The sequence below is a fragment of the Macrotis lagotis genome, chromosome X (genome assembly GCF_037893015.1).
Source record: "Macrotis lagotis isolate mMagLag1 chromosome X, bilby.v1.9.chrom.fasta, whole genome shotgun sequence".
Lineage (NCBI taxonomy): Eukaryota > Metazoa > Chordata > Mammalia > Peramelemorphia > Peramelidae > Macrotis > Macrotis lagotis.
The window spans coordinates 697,261,930-697,278,391 of NC_133666.1; the positions used below are offsets into that span (position 1 = coordinate 697,261,930).

A 16,462-nucleotide genomic window follows, 5' to 3' on the forward strand; every position below is an offset into this window, starting at 1 on the left:
TCACCCTTTCATTTTTGATACTGGTAATTTGGTTTTCTTTTTAAAAATAAAATTAGATAACCCCTTGTCAATTTTATGAGTTTTTCAAAGAAATGACTTCTGATTTTATTCTTTTTATGCTTTTAATTTTGTTACTCTCTTCTTTGATTTTCAAGATTACTATTTGAGGTTTTTTAAATTGTAGATTTTCTAGATTACTTTTGGTTGTATGCCTAACTCATTGATGTGTTCTTTCTCACTTTTAGTGATGAAAGTGTTTAGAAATATAGATTTTCAAGGGCGGCTGGGTGGTGCAGTGGATAGAGCACTGACCCTGGAGTCAGGAGTACCTGAGTTCAAATCCAGACTCAGACACTTAATAATTACCGAGCTGTGTGGCCTTGAGCAAGCCACTTAACCCCACTGCCTTGCAAAAACCTTAAAAAAAAAATGGAGAGATTTTTCACTTAAGGATTACTTTGGCATAGGTTTGGGTATGTTGTCTCATTGTTTTTGTTTTTTAATTACCAATTGCTTCTAGGATTTGTTCTTTGACTCTCTTATTTTTTAGGATTAAATTATTATATTTTCCCCAAATCTAATCATTTCTTCACTGCCTTTTAATTGAATATAAGATATGTTTAACATTTCTGCTTCTTCACATTCATTGTAAGATTTTCGTATTGTAATATTTGGTCAAAATTTATAGGAGTGCCTTGGACAGCTGATATTATGAAAACTTTTCTCTTCATATTCACTATTCTCCAGAACTCTAACCTAGAGTCCTTTTCTTCTTGGTTAGATTCATCTAGTTCTGTGAAAGGGGGGTACACTGGGGTCTTCCTGCTATTATACTTTTAGTGTCTATTTCTCCCTAAAGGTTTTAACTGATCCTTTTAAGTATTTAGATTCTGTACCTTTTGAGGCAGGCATCTGTTTAATGTTGATAGTAATTCATTGTCTATGGCACCTTTCAACAAAGTAGAGTTTCTTTATCTCTTGTAGTGAAGTCAATTTTTGCTTTTGCCTTGTCTGAGATCCTAATTGCTATCACTGCCTTTCTTGCTTCAACTAATGTATAATGGATTTTGCCCCCAGTTTCTTGTTTGAATCTTTGTTTCAAAAGTGTTTTCTTGTAAGCATCATATTAGTTTGATTCTATTTTCTGATCAATTATACTGCCCTCTTTTATTTTAAGAGTGATTTCTTCCCATTGAAATTCACAGCAATTATTGTTGTCTCCCTCCATCCTCTTATCTTCATCCTTTTGTTTTATTTTCTTCCCCTATTTTTTTTTTTTGGTTTTTCAAGACAATGAGGTTAAGTGACTTGCCCAAGGTCACATAGCTTAGTAAATATTAAGTGTCTGAGGCTGAATTTGAACTCAGGTGCTCCTAGCTGTCCCCCTTCCCCTATATTATTTAAAAGAGATTAATGAAAGAGGAAGAGCATCTCAGTAGCAGTGCTGAGGGTTTGATGAAATCTGTTTTTCTTCCTTTTCTTCCTACTTCCCCAACTGTGAGTGTGTCTGTGTCTTCTTCTCTTCATTAGCCAGTTCATGAGGTAGTGAAGGGTGGGGCTTCTCCCACCCTCTGCCCCATAGAGGAGACAGTTTTAAGTACCTTTTCTCTTCCCTTTTCCTAGCTCTCCTTTTCAGATCATCAAAACGGGACAGTCCTCCCCTTCATTCTGTCTCAGCAGACTTCTTTTGTGACCATTTGTGACAATTTATCATTCCGATTTGATTTTTTAAATTCTTTTTATTTTTTAAACTCTTATTTCATCTCTTTGGGGGATTCTGGGGGAACTTTTGCCCAAGCTATTGTTTCAGGTTGGTTGGTTAGTTTGTTTTTTGATACTTTGCTTATAGATTTTTGGGAAACATTCTCTTCTTCTGGGTTTGTATCATGAGTGTCTCTGTTACCGTAATGGATTTTTTGTAGTAGAATTCTTCCTACATTTTCTGATTCTTTTTTTAGGTTTTGGAGTTTTTTTTGCAAGGCAAATGGGGTTAAGTGGCTTGCGCAAGTCCACACAGCTAGGTAATTATTAAGTGTTTGAGACCAGATTTGAACCCAGGTACTCCTGACTCCAGGACCGGTGCTTTATCCACTGTGCCACCTAGCCACCCCCGTTTTCTGATTCTTTCAGCCCACTTTTGGACATCAGACTCTATTAGAGATGGCTGTTACCCTCTCCATGAGTAATGTCTGCACTCAAGTCTATGTCCTCTTGGATCTTTCTGCTACGTTGTTGGAGTATCAAATGTTCTAGAATCCTAGAATCCTAGAATCTCTTGGATACTCAGGCTGCCAGTGTGGCTTGCTTTTGGTGTTCCCAAAGTGATGGTGTCAAGTCTGATCACTTCCCTCCTGGTCTGAGGTCTGCAGCTCCTGGCCTGCCTTGGAGTCTGGGCAGCACAACCCTTGGCTTGTCCCTGATGGGAGTTCCTGTAGAAGCTGCTGGGACCAGCCCCTGTCAGCCAGTTCTGCAGAGAGTTCAGCAGGTTCTGAAGGAGAGAACCTCAGCCTTCCTTTGGTCTGGACTTACTGCCCTAATTAATCCTCTGCTGGCTTCAGGCTCAGCTAGGGACTGGGCCTGAAATCCCACAGAGGTCATGGACCTCAGCCATGCAATCCGTTGGCTTCCGAAGTAGGGCCCACGACCTCTGGTCACCCCAGAAGCAGCTCCCACTTCTCTGGATCTATGGCTTTGCACCAGCCAGTGAGGCACAGAGAGGACAGTTGGCCCCATGCAGGCAGCCTGCCCAAGCCCTTCTTGCCTGGGGCACAGCTGTGGGCATGCCCTCATTCAGGCCCTGAGTGGGAACACTTGGCCAGAGCCTGTTCTGCTTTCATTTGACTTTTCTTTTTCTGAGCCAGTTTTCTTGGATTTTCTGACCAGGACTTGGGCTGATGAGTTTTCCAGAGGGAGAGCTTTACTGTCCATCTTCCTGCTAGTCTTCCATCTTACCTCCCCCCACAACTGCCACCCTGAATCTAGCACCATCAGCTTGGAGCTAGAAGGGAGCCTCCAGGGAGGTCTGGAGATAGCCAAAGGTCCTGCCACCAGGTCCTCAGGCCTTTTAATGAAATTCACTTGATTTTTAGGAATATCTGAATAAGCACCAGAACTGGGTATCCGGCTTGTCCCAGCACACAGGCCTGGCCATGGCCACCGAGAGCATCCTCCACTTTGCTGGTTACAATCGGCATAACACCACGCTGGGGGTGAGTGTTGGCCTCCTGCGGGGCAGCGGAGGGGTGGGGTGGTGGTTAGACTTTCTGGTAAACTGAGGCCTATGGAGCCAGAGGAAGGACTGGCAGGCAGGTGTCTCCATCCACCTGTCTTATCAGTCAGCAAGACCTGAGAAAGGCCAGAGATAATACTGACGAGCTTGGGTGCTGGCCTTCAGTCAGCATTATTAAGCACTTACTATGTGCAGGGGATGTGTGCAGGGCTGGGGACATGAAGAGAGCCAGGAGAAGCATTGCCCTCCCGGAGCTCTCTGTCTAAGCAGATTTGTACAAATGAGCTACATCTGAGAAGCAAATGAGGGCAGGCCCTGTGTTAGTTGGGGCCTGATGGAAGCCAGGGAGGACAGCATTCCAGGGATAGGAGGGGGTACCAGAGACAATGAACAGAGGGGGGAGATGGAGGGGTTTGGGGGGGGATAAGAAGCCTGGGGAAGGGAGGAGGGGGCAGATGAGGAAGCCTTTGCCTGCCAAATGAAGGTGATTGAGTAGAAGGCAGCATGGGAAGATCTGTGCTTTAGTGGCTGAGCAGAGGATGGTGTGGAGTAGGGAGCCCCTGGAAGCAAGAGGACCCCCACAGTGAAAGGCGACCCAGCACTTCAGCCGTTCCTTCTCTCCTGGAGCTGCCATTCATTCCCTCTTGGAAAGAGGCTTCCCTGGCTCGGATGGTCTTTTCACAGTGGCCTGCCAAGGATTAGGGACTTTTTAATGATTCCTCACACCAAAGGCACATTGCACAAGTCCAGGAGATCCTGTTACGGGTGAGGGAACGTGCAGCATGCTGCGGTTGGACAGCTGATTGGCAGCACGCCCTCCCTTCTACCTCCCTGCCTGGGGGATGGCCTCTGGCTCTTGGCAGGCCTCTGGATGCCAGCTGGCTGGGAGAGGAGCCCAGTGGTCTCCAGAGGCGTGCCAAGCGCCCAAGAGAAAGCCTGTCCGGCGTGGGCAGCCCTCACTCTGTCCCTGCTCATCCTGCTTCTGGGCTTGGCTGTTGTCCATGAGGTGGATGGGCTACTTAGGAAAGACCAGGGGGTCTTGCAGACAGGTGAGTGGGGAGAGGCTGGGCAAACGGCTGTGCTCAGGCCCCAGTGACGCTTCTGCTCTCCATCTCCAGGTAACTCAGCTCACAGAACGCCCTGCGTGTGTGAAGAAAGATTATTCCAATTTCATGGCTTCCCTGAATCTGCGCAACCGTTACGCAGGCGAGGTAATGCCTTCCTACCCCAGACCCAGGAAGTCCCGGTAGAACACACAGTGGGTAGAACACACCTGGGTCAGAAGAGCCTTCCACACCAAGGAGGCACCTTAGAGACAGGAAGAGCCCCAGGAATTTATGGAGCAGGAAAGAAACATAGGCAGCCCTGCCCCTTAGAACTCTCACTCTGGTTGGCTCCATGGCCCCAGGAAGCGGGGAGTCCTGGGCCAAGCATTGCCCCCACTTCTGCAGCTCCCAGTCGCCAAGGAGGAGCACAGGGAAACTGGAGAGCCTGCCTCTCCTGCCTTAGGGTGCCACCCTTGGAGAGTGCATCCCATAATATTCCAGGGCTGCTAAGGTACATCTCTGGGCCTGGAGGTCTCTAGAATGGCATCTTGGAGTCCCAGAGGAACTGCATGGTGTCATTTCAGCATTGACTATGTTCTCCACCTCCACGTGCTGCAGGTGCTTCCTCCTTGAGAAGGGTGTCCTCCACTCAGGGTCACTGGCCTCATCCTCTGCTGCTGCCACGGGTGGGGTCCCTGCCTGGCAGCAGAAGCTGGCAGCCAGGCACATAGTTCAGCTCAGACTCTCTTAGACTCTGAGTCCTCCTCCTGGGGAAACGCAGGCAGGCATACCTGACCGTGGGCAAGGTCAAGACAGCTTGTGGAGCACAGGAATACAGGGGAACTGGGACAGGAGAGGGCACTGCCAGGGTGGCTTCCTGGAACTGGAGGAACCTGAGCTGGGCCTCAAGGTCAGTGGCAGCTTCCCAGGAGTAGGTGCCTCCAAGCAGGAAGAAGGGCCTTCCCAGGCTTGTGTTTTGGCGGCCAGCTGCGAGCCAGGTTCTTTGTTGGGCACCGTGAAGTGGTAGCACTGGTGTTTGTTTGGGACCACAGGCAGTCTGCCTTTGTGACTCTGCCCGTGCATCTGGCCCCCGTCCTGCCCACACCAGCCTCAGAGTCCCAGGACAATGCCAATCCTCTCTTGAAGTCTCTGTCATTCTGGGTCCTCACATTTGCTGCTGGGCTGGGTCTGCCCTCAGGCACTGACAAGTCATCGTGTGCCCCAGCAGGCTCGGGCTGAGCAATCTTAGCATCGTCAGTGGACCCTACTTTCTCCCTGATGGGTCCCAGCAGCCAGTCTGAGAGCTGGGGGGCATCTGACTAAAGAGGACTATAGGGCTGATTAGCCTCATTGAACAGAAAGAGAAACAGAGGCTCAGTTTCCTATCTCAGGTCTCTGTGACTCCCAGTTGTACCCTAATCCCTGCCCTGGGCTCCCCTTGTAGTCTTTTTTTTGTTTGTTTTTGCAAAGCAATGGTGTTAAGTGACTTGTCCAGGGTCACACATCTAGGTAATTATTAAGTGTCTGAGGCTGGATTTGAACTCAGGTCCTCCTGACTTCAGGGCCAGTGCTCTATCCACTGTGCCCCCTAGCTGCCTCAGGCTCCCCCACATGCCTAATGAAATTCAGAGCTTCCCTCCTGACCGTGCCCCGTCTCCTTGCAGGTTTATGGGATGATTCAGTTCTCAGATGCCACAGGCCACACGTCTGACCTCAAAAAGTTGATGGTCCAGCAGCTGAATACAGCCCTGGACTCACAACAGGCTCAGGACTACACTCAGGCCATGTTCAAGTTGACAGCAATGCTGATCAGCATCCCAGGTAACAGCGGAGGCCTGAGCCCTTGGCATGGGGTTTGGTGCCACAATCCCCACCTCCCAGGGAGAGACGTCCCATTCAAGGACAACAGCTCCCTCTGACAGACCAGAGAGCAGAAAGGGAAGCGAGGGGGCGAGGGGTAACCAAATGGACCAGGAGGCTTGCCCCCCCGCCCACAGGGGCCACAAAGAAACTCCTCAGCAGCAAGTTGCAAGGTTTGGGGGGACTATACCATCCTAGGAACATCTCTCCCCAGCATCTTTGTCTGACTGTTTGGTTTTAGAGTGTGACCCTCAACTCTTGCACCATCTGTGTTGGGGCCCCCTCCGCATGTTCAATGAACACGGCATGGAGACAGCCATCGCGTGTTGGGAGTGGTTGCTCGCAGGCAAGAATGGCGTGGAGGTGCCGGTAAGGGGCTCTAGCTTCAAGCCTGGGAGAGTGTGGGGGAGGCCCCCTTCTGGCTGGAGCCACCACATCCCCCGGCCAAGATCCTTCTAATGAGACGGCAATCACTGTGTGTCTGTGTCTACGTCTTCATCTGCTCTATTGTCTGTCTGTACCTGTGTCTACATCCACATCTTTCTCTGTAGAGCTGCGTGGGTGTGTGTGTCTGCATCTTCCAAATCTGTGTCTGTAGCTGTGTCTACATATATGAATCTAGATATGCGTGTCTATACTTATAGCTACACCTACATCTGCCCCTATGTCTGTATCCTTGTGTCTTCCTCTAAATCTCCATTTATGGCTCTGTCTCCATTTCCATCTGTGCCTTTGTCTGCATCTACTTTTGTTTCTACACTTTTCTATTCTTCATCAGCTACATTTGTCTGCATCTGGATCTATATTAGATTGTCTCTATCTCTGCCTCTGCCGATACCTCTCTGGATCTGCCCAGATCTGTGTCTTCATCTGTATCTAGATCTTTGCCTAAACTTATGTCTCCATTGATATCTGTCTAGAAAGAATCATCAAGGATAACTACATTGCTAGTATCTTATTTTATACATATTTGCAAACATGTTCATGTCATTCTCTGGTTCTCCATACCCAGATTTTATTAGTGAAATGCTAAGTGAATGGGAGAACATTCTTGTATTTGCTGGGCCTGGCCCACCCCCTCATCTCTATTAGCCCCTCATGTCTCAGGTCTGGGCTTTGGGATTCCCAGCCCTGACAAAGGCTGCAGTCTCTCTGGGTTTGTTAAACCCTCCAGAGGGGGTGTTCAGGAAGCCTTCCTACAGGCTTTCTCAGCTGGCACCATACCAGGCTCTCAAGACATGTGGTCCTTGCCCTTAAGAAGTTTACATTCTGGGGCAGCTAGGTGGCGTAGTGGATAAAGCACCAGCCCTGGAGTCAGGAGTACCTGGGTTCAAATCCGGTCTCAGACACTTAATAATTACCTAGTTGTGTGACCTTGGGCAAGCCACTTAACCCCATTTGCCTTGCAAAAAAAAAAAACTAAAAAAAAAAAGTGGACTGGTGATACTCCCGATATGTAAGATAGGGCATCAGTCCTGCCAAAGCTTGTGAAGAGATTGTCCTTCTGCCCCCAGAGATGGAAAAATGCAGAAAATATCTTTGGCCTCACTTGTCCCATGGAGATCTCAAAAACCTGTCTGATCCCCTGGCATGCTATAGGGGGATGACCAGGAGAATCCCAACCCAGGAGAATTCCCAACCCAGCCCTCTGACCCTTTATATCTTTATCCTACAGACTAGAGCCTGGCTAAAACTGAAAGAAGGCAGGAGGGAGGTGTTCTCTTTGCTGCACAGGCCCCCTGTCAGGACTCCAAACTGCCCTTTTCCTTTCATGTGGGAACCTCTCCGTCCATCCTCTTCATGACCTCCTTTCTAATATGAGGGGCCATAATTATTTTCTCACTACCCCAACCTTGCATAGGTGGATTAGGAACTGAGGCACTACTCCACCCAGCCCCTCAATTTCCTCGAACCATGGGGACCTGCACTCCCTTATCCCCAGGCTCCCTACCTTCCTTAGTCCTCCTATCATCTGCCTTTTTCAATCTCTTTACTATGGCTCAGTGCCCAGAACTGGGCGCATGTCTCCAGCTCCTTCTCTCTGCTGCTGGCTGAATGCCTTCCCTGCTTTAGAGGAAATGTCTGACATTGTTGTGGGTGGGGTATGATCAGGGTAGAACTAACACTGGGTTGAGGGCTGCTAAGCCCTTTTCAGGATTGTTTATTGACCTTGATTGTCTACCTGATTCACCTCTCACCCGTGCCTCCAAGAAGCTGTAGCATGTGCAGCAGTAAAACCACCTGGCCAGATGCACTAAATAAGGTGGAGGATAACCAAGAGGTCTCAAACCCTTCAGTAAATTGGGGAGTGGAGGGGGGTATTTGACCATCCTAAATCTGTGAAGACTTCTGCCCATGGAATGGATGAAAATGGGTGCCAAAAAGCAACAGAAGCAGACACTGAGATGCTCTTAGAGCTTGTTTAGACACTAAAGATGCCAAGGTCATCCAAGGCATCTAGAGCCCTCACCAGTTGGGTTGACTCTGTTCTACCTCTGGACTGTGATGACTTTGGAGGACAGTTGAGGCCAATGACTTTATGCCACCTTGCCTCACATAAATCCAATTTATGCATGAATCAAGATATCATGCATACCATTTTACCATTTTTAGCTACTGTGGCAACAGGCAAGTGACGAAGCAGCAGGTGTAGATACACCTGAGAGCTGTAGTTTCAACTCTGCATACAGGTGGCCCAGGCCATAGAGTCATCTTTTCACAAGACTGAAACTGCCTGACAATGTGATTGCCACTTACAGGAAATTGTCCATGCCATCATTATCAGGGCCTATGTTCCCACCATGATGAAACCCTTATGATGGAGACGCTTATCATCAATATACCAAAAGAGGACAAGCTTATAATTCTGGATGACTTTAATGTTAGCATAGGGCTCAGATTGCCAGACATGGCAGAGAGTCTTGGAAGGAATGAAGTTGGAAACAGCAACAGCAATGGCCACCTTCTACTGAAGACTTGTGCATCTCACGTCCTCATCACAATCACTGACTTCTGTTTACCGAAACACAATAAAACTTACTGGATACATCCTCATAGCAAACATTGGCTTCTAATAGACTATATGATTGAAAGAAGAGACAGAAAGAATGTGGGAGTGATAAAGGCAATGTATGGTGCAGAGGGCTGGACTGATCAGAGACTCATTCTCTCCAAGCTTAACATTCCCATTCAACAAAAGCATCAGCCCCAAGTCAAAAAATGACCTCCAGAAGAATTAATATCAAGAAGTTAGAGGGGCAGCTAGGTGGATAGAGCACAGGCCCTAAGGAGGACCTGAGTTCAAACCCAGCCTCAGATGCCTAGTTGTGTTTTGAGTACTGTGGACGATTGCCTAGCTGTGTGACCTTGGGCAAGTCACTTAGCTCCATTGCCTTAAATTAATTAATTAATTTTTTTTAAAAGAGCACTTGAGTTCGTTGCTAACTTGGAGAGAAAGTTGGAGTCAACACACAGTTGATAACCATGGAGCAGAAAAGGAGTGGGCAGCTTTCAGAGATCAGGTGTACAGCACTGAATTTGCTCATCTGATCCAGAACACTTGCAAACACCAAGACTGGTTTGATGAAAATGATGGGGAAATACAGAAACTGCTAAATGAAAAATAAGAACTCCACAGGGTTTACCAACAGGACAGTTCATCCATTTCTAAGAAGGCAACATTTAATTACATCAAAAGTAAAATTTAAGAGAACATAAAGAGATGCAGGATTCTTGGCTCAATAAAAAGACTATTGAAATTCAGTTTTATGCTGCTAGTAACAATCCAAAGTGTTTTTATGTTGCCCTGAAGGTTATTTATGGGCCAAAGTTACCTATGGTGCATTTCAAATACTCAGTGCTGATGGAGCCACATTGATTAGTGATAGCAGCATGATCCTAGAGAGATGGGCAGAATATTTCCATAGTGTTCATCATCAATTATCAATTAATGTAGAAGCCACTGACTATTAATCTTGAGTTGAAATTCCAACTGAAGAAAAGAGGTTTTTGAATGTCATTTAGACTTCTTTTGTGTGGCAAAGTACTTGGTGCTTTTTCTATTCGAACTGAGATCTACAAAGTGGGGGAGCGAGGGTCCATTGCTCATTCAATAGCTGACTAAAATTTTCATGGTTATATGACGAGAGAAGGTTATCGCCCAGGAGTTGTCCTCCATTGTCCATCTCTATAATGATAACAAAATAGATTGTCCTTTGACAATCACCAGGGATTCTCTCTCTTACTCATTGATGGCAAAATTCTTTCCAGAGACTTTCTTGATAGTCTGACCCTTCACCTGGAAAATGGTTACCTCCCTGAGAGTCAGTGTGGCTTCAAAAAGGGCCAAAATACAGTCGATACGGTGTTTGCTGCCCGACCACTTAAGGAAAAATCCTAGGAGCAGAACAGAGGTCTGTATACAATGTTTGTAGATCTGACCAAGATCTTTGCATACTGTCAGTCATGAAGGCTTATGGAAAATTAAGTCAAAATTTGGTCACTCAGAGAAGTTCATTAGCATTGTATGTCATTTTCATGATGACGTACTTGCCCAGATTCTGGATAGTGTATGAAGCTCTCACACATTCTGCCACCTATGGAATGAACAAGGCTGCATTCCTGTTCCCATGCTTTCCCAGCCATGTTCTCAAATGCGTTCACTGAGGATAAACACAACTTTAAGGTCAGCTAATGCTCTGATGGCAAATTCCTTGGCTTGCAAAGGCTCCAAGCCAAGACCAAAGTGAAAGGAATGTTGTTACAGGATCTTCTGTTTGCAGATGATACCTCTCAATGCAGCCTCTGAAGCAGAGATGCAACAAAGTGTGGATCAATTCACTGCTTCTTAGGCTCATTTTGGCTTAACAGTGAACCCCCAGAAAACCCAGGTGCTCCATCAGCCAGCATCACACCATCCATATATTGGACCATCGATGACAGCAAATGGAGAAGTTTTGAGTACTGTGGACAAGTTCACTTAACCTTGGCAGTGTCCTTTCCAAGGAGGTTCACATTGACAATGAGGCTGACACTCACATTGCCAGAGGTAGGTCAGTATTAGGGAGGCTCCGAAAGAAAGTGTGGGAGAGAAAAGGTATTAGACTGAGCACCAAACTGAAGGTCTACAGAGCTGTTGTACTGACCTCATTGCTATAAGTCACTTCACCCTGATTGCCTTGCATCCACTGTCATCTCTATTTGACCTCATCCATATCTGGCCACTGGACCCAGTTGACTTAGCTCAGCCTCCCCTTGCTCAAATCCACATGTGATTCTCATGATATCATCTCCCCGATCTCATGGACTTCTCTGAGAATGAAGAACAAATATCATCCTTCCTGTGAGACTTGGACAGTCTGCCAGCACCAGGCCAGGAAACTGAATCGCTTCCATTTGAATTGTCTTGGGAAGATTTTGAAGATCACCTGGCAGGAGAAGGTACCAGACGCTGAAGGCCTTTCTCAAGCTAAACTGCCAAGCATTCCAACATTCCAACATAAAGTGCAACCACAATGGACTGGCCACATTGTCAGAATGCTAGATGTACACTTGCCAAGTAGACTATTTTATGGAGAACCCACCCAGGCATGCACTCACATGAGGATCAGAAGCGATACCAGGGCATCCTGAAGGTTTCTCTGAAGAACTTTAGAATCAATTGTACAGTATGGGAGGCTCTGGCACAGGAACGCCCAGCATGGTATACTTCATCAGTCTTATTTGTCCCCGACCTGTGGTAGAGCATTTCAAGTTCCTATTGGTCTGATTGACCAGTCAGACACACTGTAATGTGACTCTAACATGGTGGTGTCATTTTTTCCCCTTGGAATGCAGCACCCAGCTGGCACTGACTGCCCCTATGTCCCTGACACCCCTCCCCTCCTTTCCTTCCCTCCCATTCTCCAGGGGTCAGAGTACAGGCTAGGCCTTGTTGTTAGGATGGAACTGAGGGAGTCCCATTGCAGAGTAGGTTCACCTGGTAGGTAATGAGCACCATGTCAGTGGGATATGATCCTGGCTTGTCCCAGGCCTCCAAGATCTCTTCCAATTCCTAGGGTCTGGGATATGCTGGTGCTCTCACTCCACCTTCCAGGGCTTTCTCAGAACAGAGAGGAGCAGAAACAGATCTTGGCAGTCCCCAGGCCCAGAGGGATGGGGTGATTGGTCCAGGGCCATGCAGCTCTTAGAGACCAGAATTGCCCTCAGGGCAGCCCAAACCCTGAGACCCAGCCATACTGGGGGGTGATCGGGTGCCTGACAGAGCAATGATGGAGTCCTAGGGTCCCTTTAAGGGACTCTTAACTGGGTTCTTGAATTTTTAGTTCATGCGGGAGATGGCTGGTGCCTGGCAAATGACGGTAGAGCAGAAATATGGGCTCTTTTCTGTGGAGATAAAGGAAGCGGATCCCTTGGCAGCCTCTGAAGCAAGCCAGCCGAAGCCATGCCCCCCTGAGGTGACACCACACTACATCTGGATTGACGTGAGTGCCCCCCCATTCCCCGCCTCAGTGCCTGGGGAAAAAGGACCTGGTCATCCATCTAGATGCCTTGGGGGTCTGCCCTGGGGTGTCTGCTTAATGCTGAGACTGGACTAGAAGGTGGGGGAGCTCCAGAGTCCAGGGGGAAGTTAGACCCTGCTTTCAGACAGCTTGTCATCTCCTAGGGGAGGAGATGCAAACACAGATAATCACATTAGTTAGGGAAAAGTATTCTGTGAGGTCTCAGAGAGATTAGGGATGACTTCTGGGGGGGGCTGGGGGAGGAGTAGTAGTGGGAATGGCAGGGTTTGAAGGAGGCTTTAACAGGTAGAGACAGAAAATAGCCCTGGAGCAGAAAGCTGGAAAAGCTGGGCAGTGCCAGGCCAGAAAGGGGGCTGGAAAGCAGATGGAGGCTGGGCAGGGGGCACCCCTCCCAGCACCTAGGCTGCTCCATCTGGCTGCCTATGTCTGCCCACAGTTCCTGTTGCAGAGGTTTGAAATCGCCAAGTACTGCAGCTCGGACCAGGTGGAAATCTTCTCCAGCCTCCTCCAGCGCTCCATGTCGCTGAACATTGGGGGCACCAGGGGTAGCATGAATCGGCATGTGGCGGCCATCGGACCCCGCTTCAAGTAAGTCCCCCCCCAAGAGATTCCTGCTACCATCTCCTCTGGGTTTCCTATTTTACAGAGGAAGAAACTGAGGCCCAGCTCCAGTAAGAGTCAAGCTGACAGTGGCATCTATACCCTCCAGCCTTCCAGACTGGGGGAACAGCAAGGACCATACCAGAACTGTCTTTATTTAGATGGGAGTAACTGAGAATTAAAGAGAGAAGAGTGATTGACTGTTGTGCCACAGAGTCTCCTTAGCCTCCCCTGCCACTCGCCCCTGGACCAGAGGATTGGCCTGACACTTACTGTGCATTTCTCCAGGGGGACAGGGTCACCTACTGTGATGCAACTCGTCCCATGGAGTCTCAGAAAGACAAAATGGTGTGAACAGGAGGAGACCCTCAGTCTTTGTGGGCCCCTCCCAGCTCCCAGTGAGGCTCCTTCCACTGACCTGAGCCTAGGGTGCTCATGGAGAAGGACTCTGGTCCTTGGAGGGGAGATGGTAGGGGTGGGCATTTGTCATGGAGAGGAGGAATGCACCCCATGGTTCTATGGCAGTACTCAGCAGGCACAGTGAAGGGAGGTTTTGAGCAGGAAGCCTCAGGAAAGGGGATAGATGGTTGTCTTGGCATGAGCCAGCTGGGATCCAGAGGCCTGACTTCTCATCCTGACCTCCACGTGACCTGGGCCAATCATGATACTACCAAAAGGAATGCTGAGAGAGGGGCTTTGATCCTGGGCCTTAGATAGCACCACGGTCATTGCCCATGTTTGGCAGATGAGGGGCCAGGCTAAGTGCAGAGTTTTTTAATGATATTGTAAATTATTTGTCTGTAAGTAATTGTGGCAGCCATGCCTTGGCTTGTGTGTCACCAAACCCCTGGGGACTCTGGGGGGCTGCATTGTACTTGCCCTGACTGTGTGCCCTGTGGCCTTTCTTCCTCCAGGCTGCTAACCCTTGGGCTGTCACTGCTGCACGCTGATGTGGTCCCCAACGCCACCATCCGCAACGTCCTTCGAGAGAAGGTGTACTCAACTGCCTTTGACTACTTCAGGTACCACTCCTCTCCTTCACCCAGGCCCTGACCTGGCCCCACAGCCTCTCAGCTCTAGGACTCACATCCTCAGAGCCAAGAAGGTGTGGCACAGGTGCCTCCTTACTGCATTTGGCTCGATCTCCTTTCACTCCCTTGCTTGTTCACAGTCCTTCCACCATGATGCTGTCTGGGGTTATATGGGCTTCCTGGCTCCCAGGATGGCCCAGCATGGCCAACAGAGGCAGAACTGGCACCCAGCTCTCTCTGCATCTTTCCGTCTTGCCATTCACTTCCCCTTTGTGGCCCTGGGGGACACTGAGGTGATGTCTTGCCGTTTCCAGAGCCCTTTATGGGTCACTCTGGGCCATGGGCCTTGATGAAGATGGTGGAACCTGAAGTGTCTTATTCTACCAGCTATTGAACTCATGTAGGAAAGTAGGAGAAGACCAACCGGGAGTCCTTCCTCTGACCATGGGAGTCTTCCTCCCCATCCCCCTCCATTCAAACACTAAAGCCAAGATCTGACCATGTCACCTTCACTTCATGAACTCCAGGGGGTCCCTGTCACCTCCTGGAGTGGTCTTCAGAGCCTTTCATTACCTTGTCCCTCTTACCTTCCCAGTCTGGTGATGATAGCTAATATTTATAAATCCCCTATTATGTGCCAGACACTATCCAAATTTGATTTCATACCCTGGGAGAGAGAGGGGCCAACTGTGATTATCCTTATTTTGTAGATGAGAAAACTGAGACAGAGATGAAGTAACTTATTCAAGGTCCCACAGACACTAAGTTTCTGAGGCTGGATTTAAATACAGATTTTTCTGACTCCAGACCCAGCCCACTGAATCATCTAGCTGCCCCTTATTTTTAATTTTTTTTAATTTTTATTTTAATTATTTTTAATGTCCCTTATTTTTTGATCCTGTGACCCTGGCCTCCTGGCTGTACCATGAACAAGACCCACCATCTTCTGGCTCTGGGCATTCTCTCTGGTGTCCCCCAAGTCTAAACCACTCTTCCTTCTCTTCTCTGACCAATGCCCTTGCTAGTTTCTTTTAAGTCCCAACTAAACCCTAACCTTCCCAGGTTCCCCAGACCCTCATCATTCCAGGACCTTCCAAAGCTCTGTTAATGACTTCCTCTTTTTTCTTTCTTTCTTCTTTTTTTTTTGAATGTTTTTTTATTTTTTTCAATCACATGCAAAGAGAGCCTTCAAAATTCATCTTTTTTGTAAGATTTTGAGGTTCAGGGAGCCACTAAGTGGCACAGTGGATAGAGTACCAGCCCAGGATTCAGGAGGACCTGAGTTGAACACTGGCCTCAAATACTTAATCCTAGCTGTGCGACCTTGGCAAATCACTCTTAATGCCATTGCCTTAAATAAATTTTTTTCCTTTTATTTATTTGTTTGTTTATTTAGTTAGTTAGTTGTTTGTTTGTTTGTTTATTTTATTTGGGTTTTACAGTTTTTCTCCCAATCTTACTTCCCTCACCCCACCCCCCACAGAAAGCAATCTGTCAGTCTTTAATAAATAAAATTTTTTAAAAAGATTTTGAGGTCCACATTTTCCTCTTCTCTCTTCCCTCCCCCCTCCCCCCACCCTCCACCCCATAAAGTGAGTAAACAATGTACAACTTGTTTCACACATTTCCATGTTAGTCAAGTTAATTTTAGGTTTTTTGCAAGGCAGTGGGGTTAAGTGGCTTGCCCAAGGCCACACAGCTAGGTAATTATTAAGTGTCTGAGGTTGGATCTGAACTCGGGTCCTCCTGACCCCAGGACCGGTGCTCTATCCACTGTGCCACCTAGCCACCTCATATTAGTCAAGTTGTGAGAGAAGAATCGAGCTAAAGGGAAAAAATTCAAAGAAATAGAAAAAAAAATCAAAGAAATTTTAAAAAATGACCCCAATCTCCATTCAGACTCCCTAGTTTATTCTCTGGGTGTGGGCGGCCTCATCCATAGCAGATGTCTCAGGACCATCCGGGATCTCTGAGCTGCCAAGAGGAGCTGAGACCTTCAGGGATGACCATCTCCCCATGTTGCCAAGAACAGTGTCCTCCTGGTTCTGCCCCCTTCACTCAGCATCAGTTCATGCCAGGCTTGCTAGGCTTCTCTGAAGTCCCATCTTTGATGATTTCTTACAGGATGATCGCCTTCCATCCCATTCAGATGTCCTCATGAGACAACTTGTTTGG

At 47.8% G+C, this 16,462-nt stretch overlaps 1 protein-coding gene across 1 annotated transcript in view; it reads left to right on the top strand.

Moving 5' to 3' along the window:
* PI4KA (phosphatidylinositol 4-kinase alpha) overlaps window positions 1–16,462 on the top strand; it is a 116,937-nt gene that overhangs the window by 77,384 nt on the left and 23,091 nt on the right. The window contains exons 29-35 of the mRNA XM_074206573.1: window positions 3,090–3,209; window positions 4,348–4,440; window positions 5,940–6,096; window positions 6,377–6,504; window positions 12,459–12,617; window positions 13,093–13,244; window positions 14,171–14,278. Of these exons, the coding sequence (XP_074062674.1) occupies window positions 3,090–3,209; window positions 4,348–4,440; window positions 5,940–6,096; window positions 6,377–6,504; window positions 12,459–12,617; window positions 13,093–13,244; window positions 14,171–14,278 (917 nt within the window). The remainder of the gene's footprint in view (window positions 1–3,089; window positions 3,210–4,347; window positions 4,441–5,939; window positions 6,097–6,376; window positions 6,505–12,458; window positions 12,618–13,092; window positions 13,245–14,170; window positions 14,279–16,462) is intronic.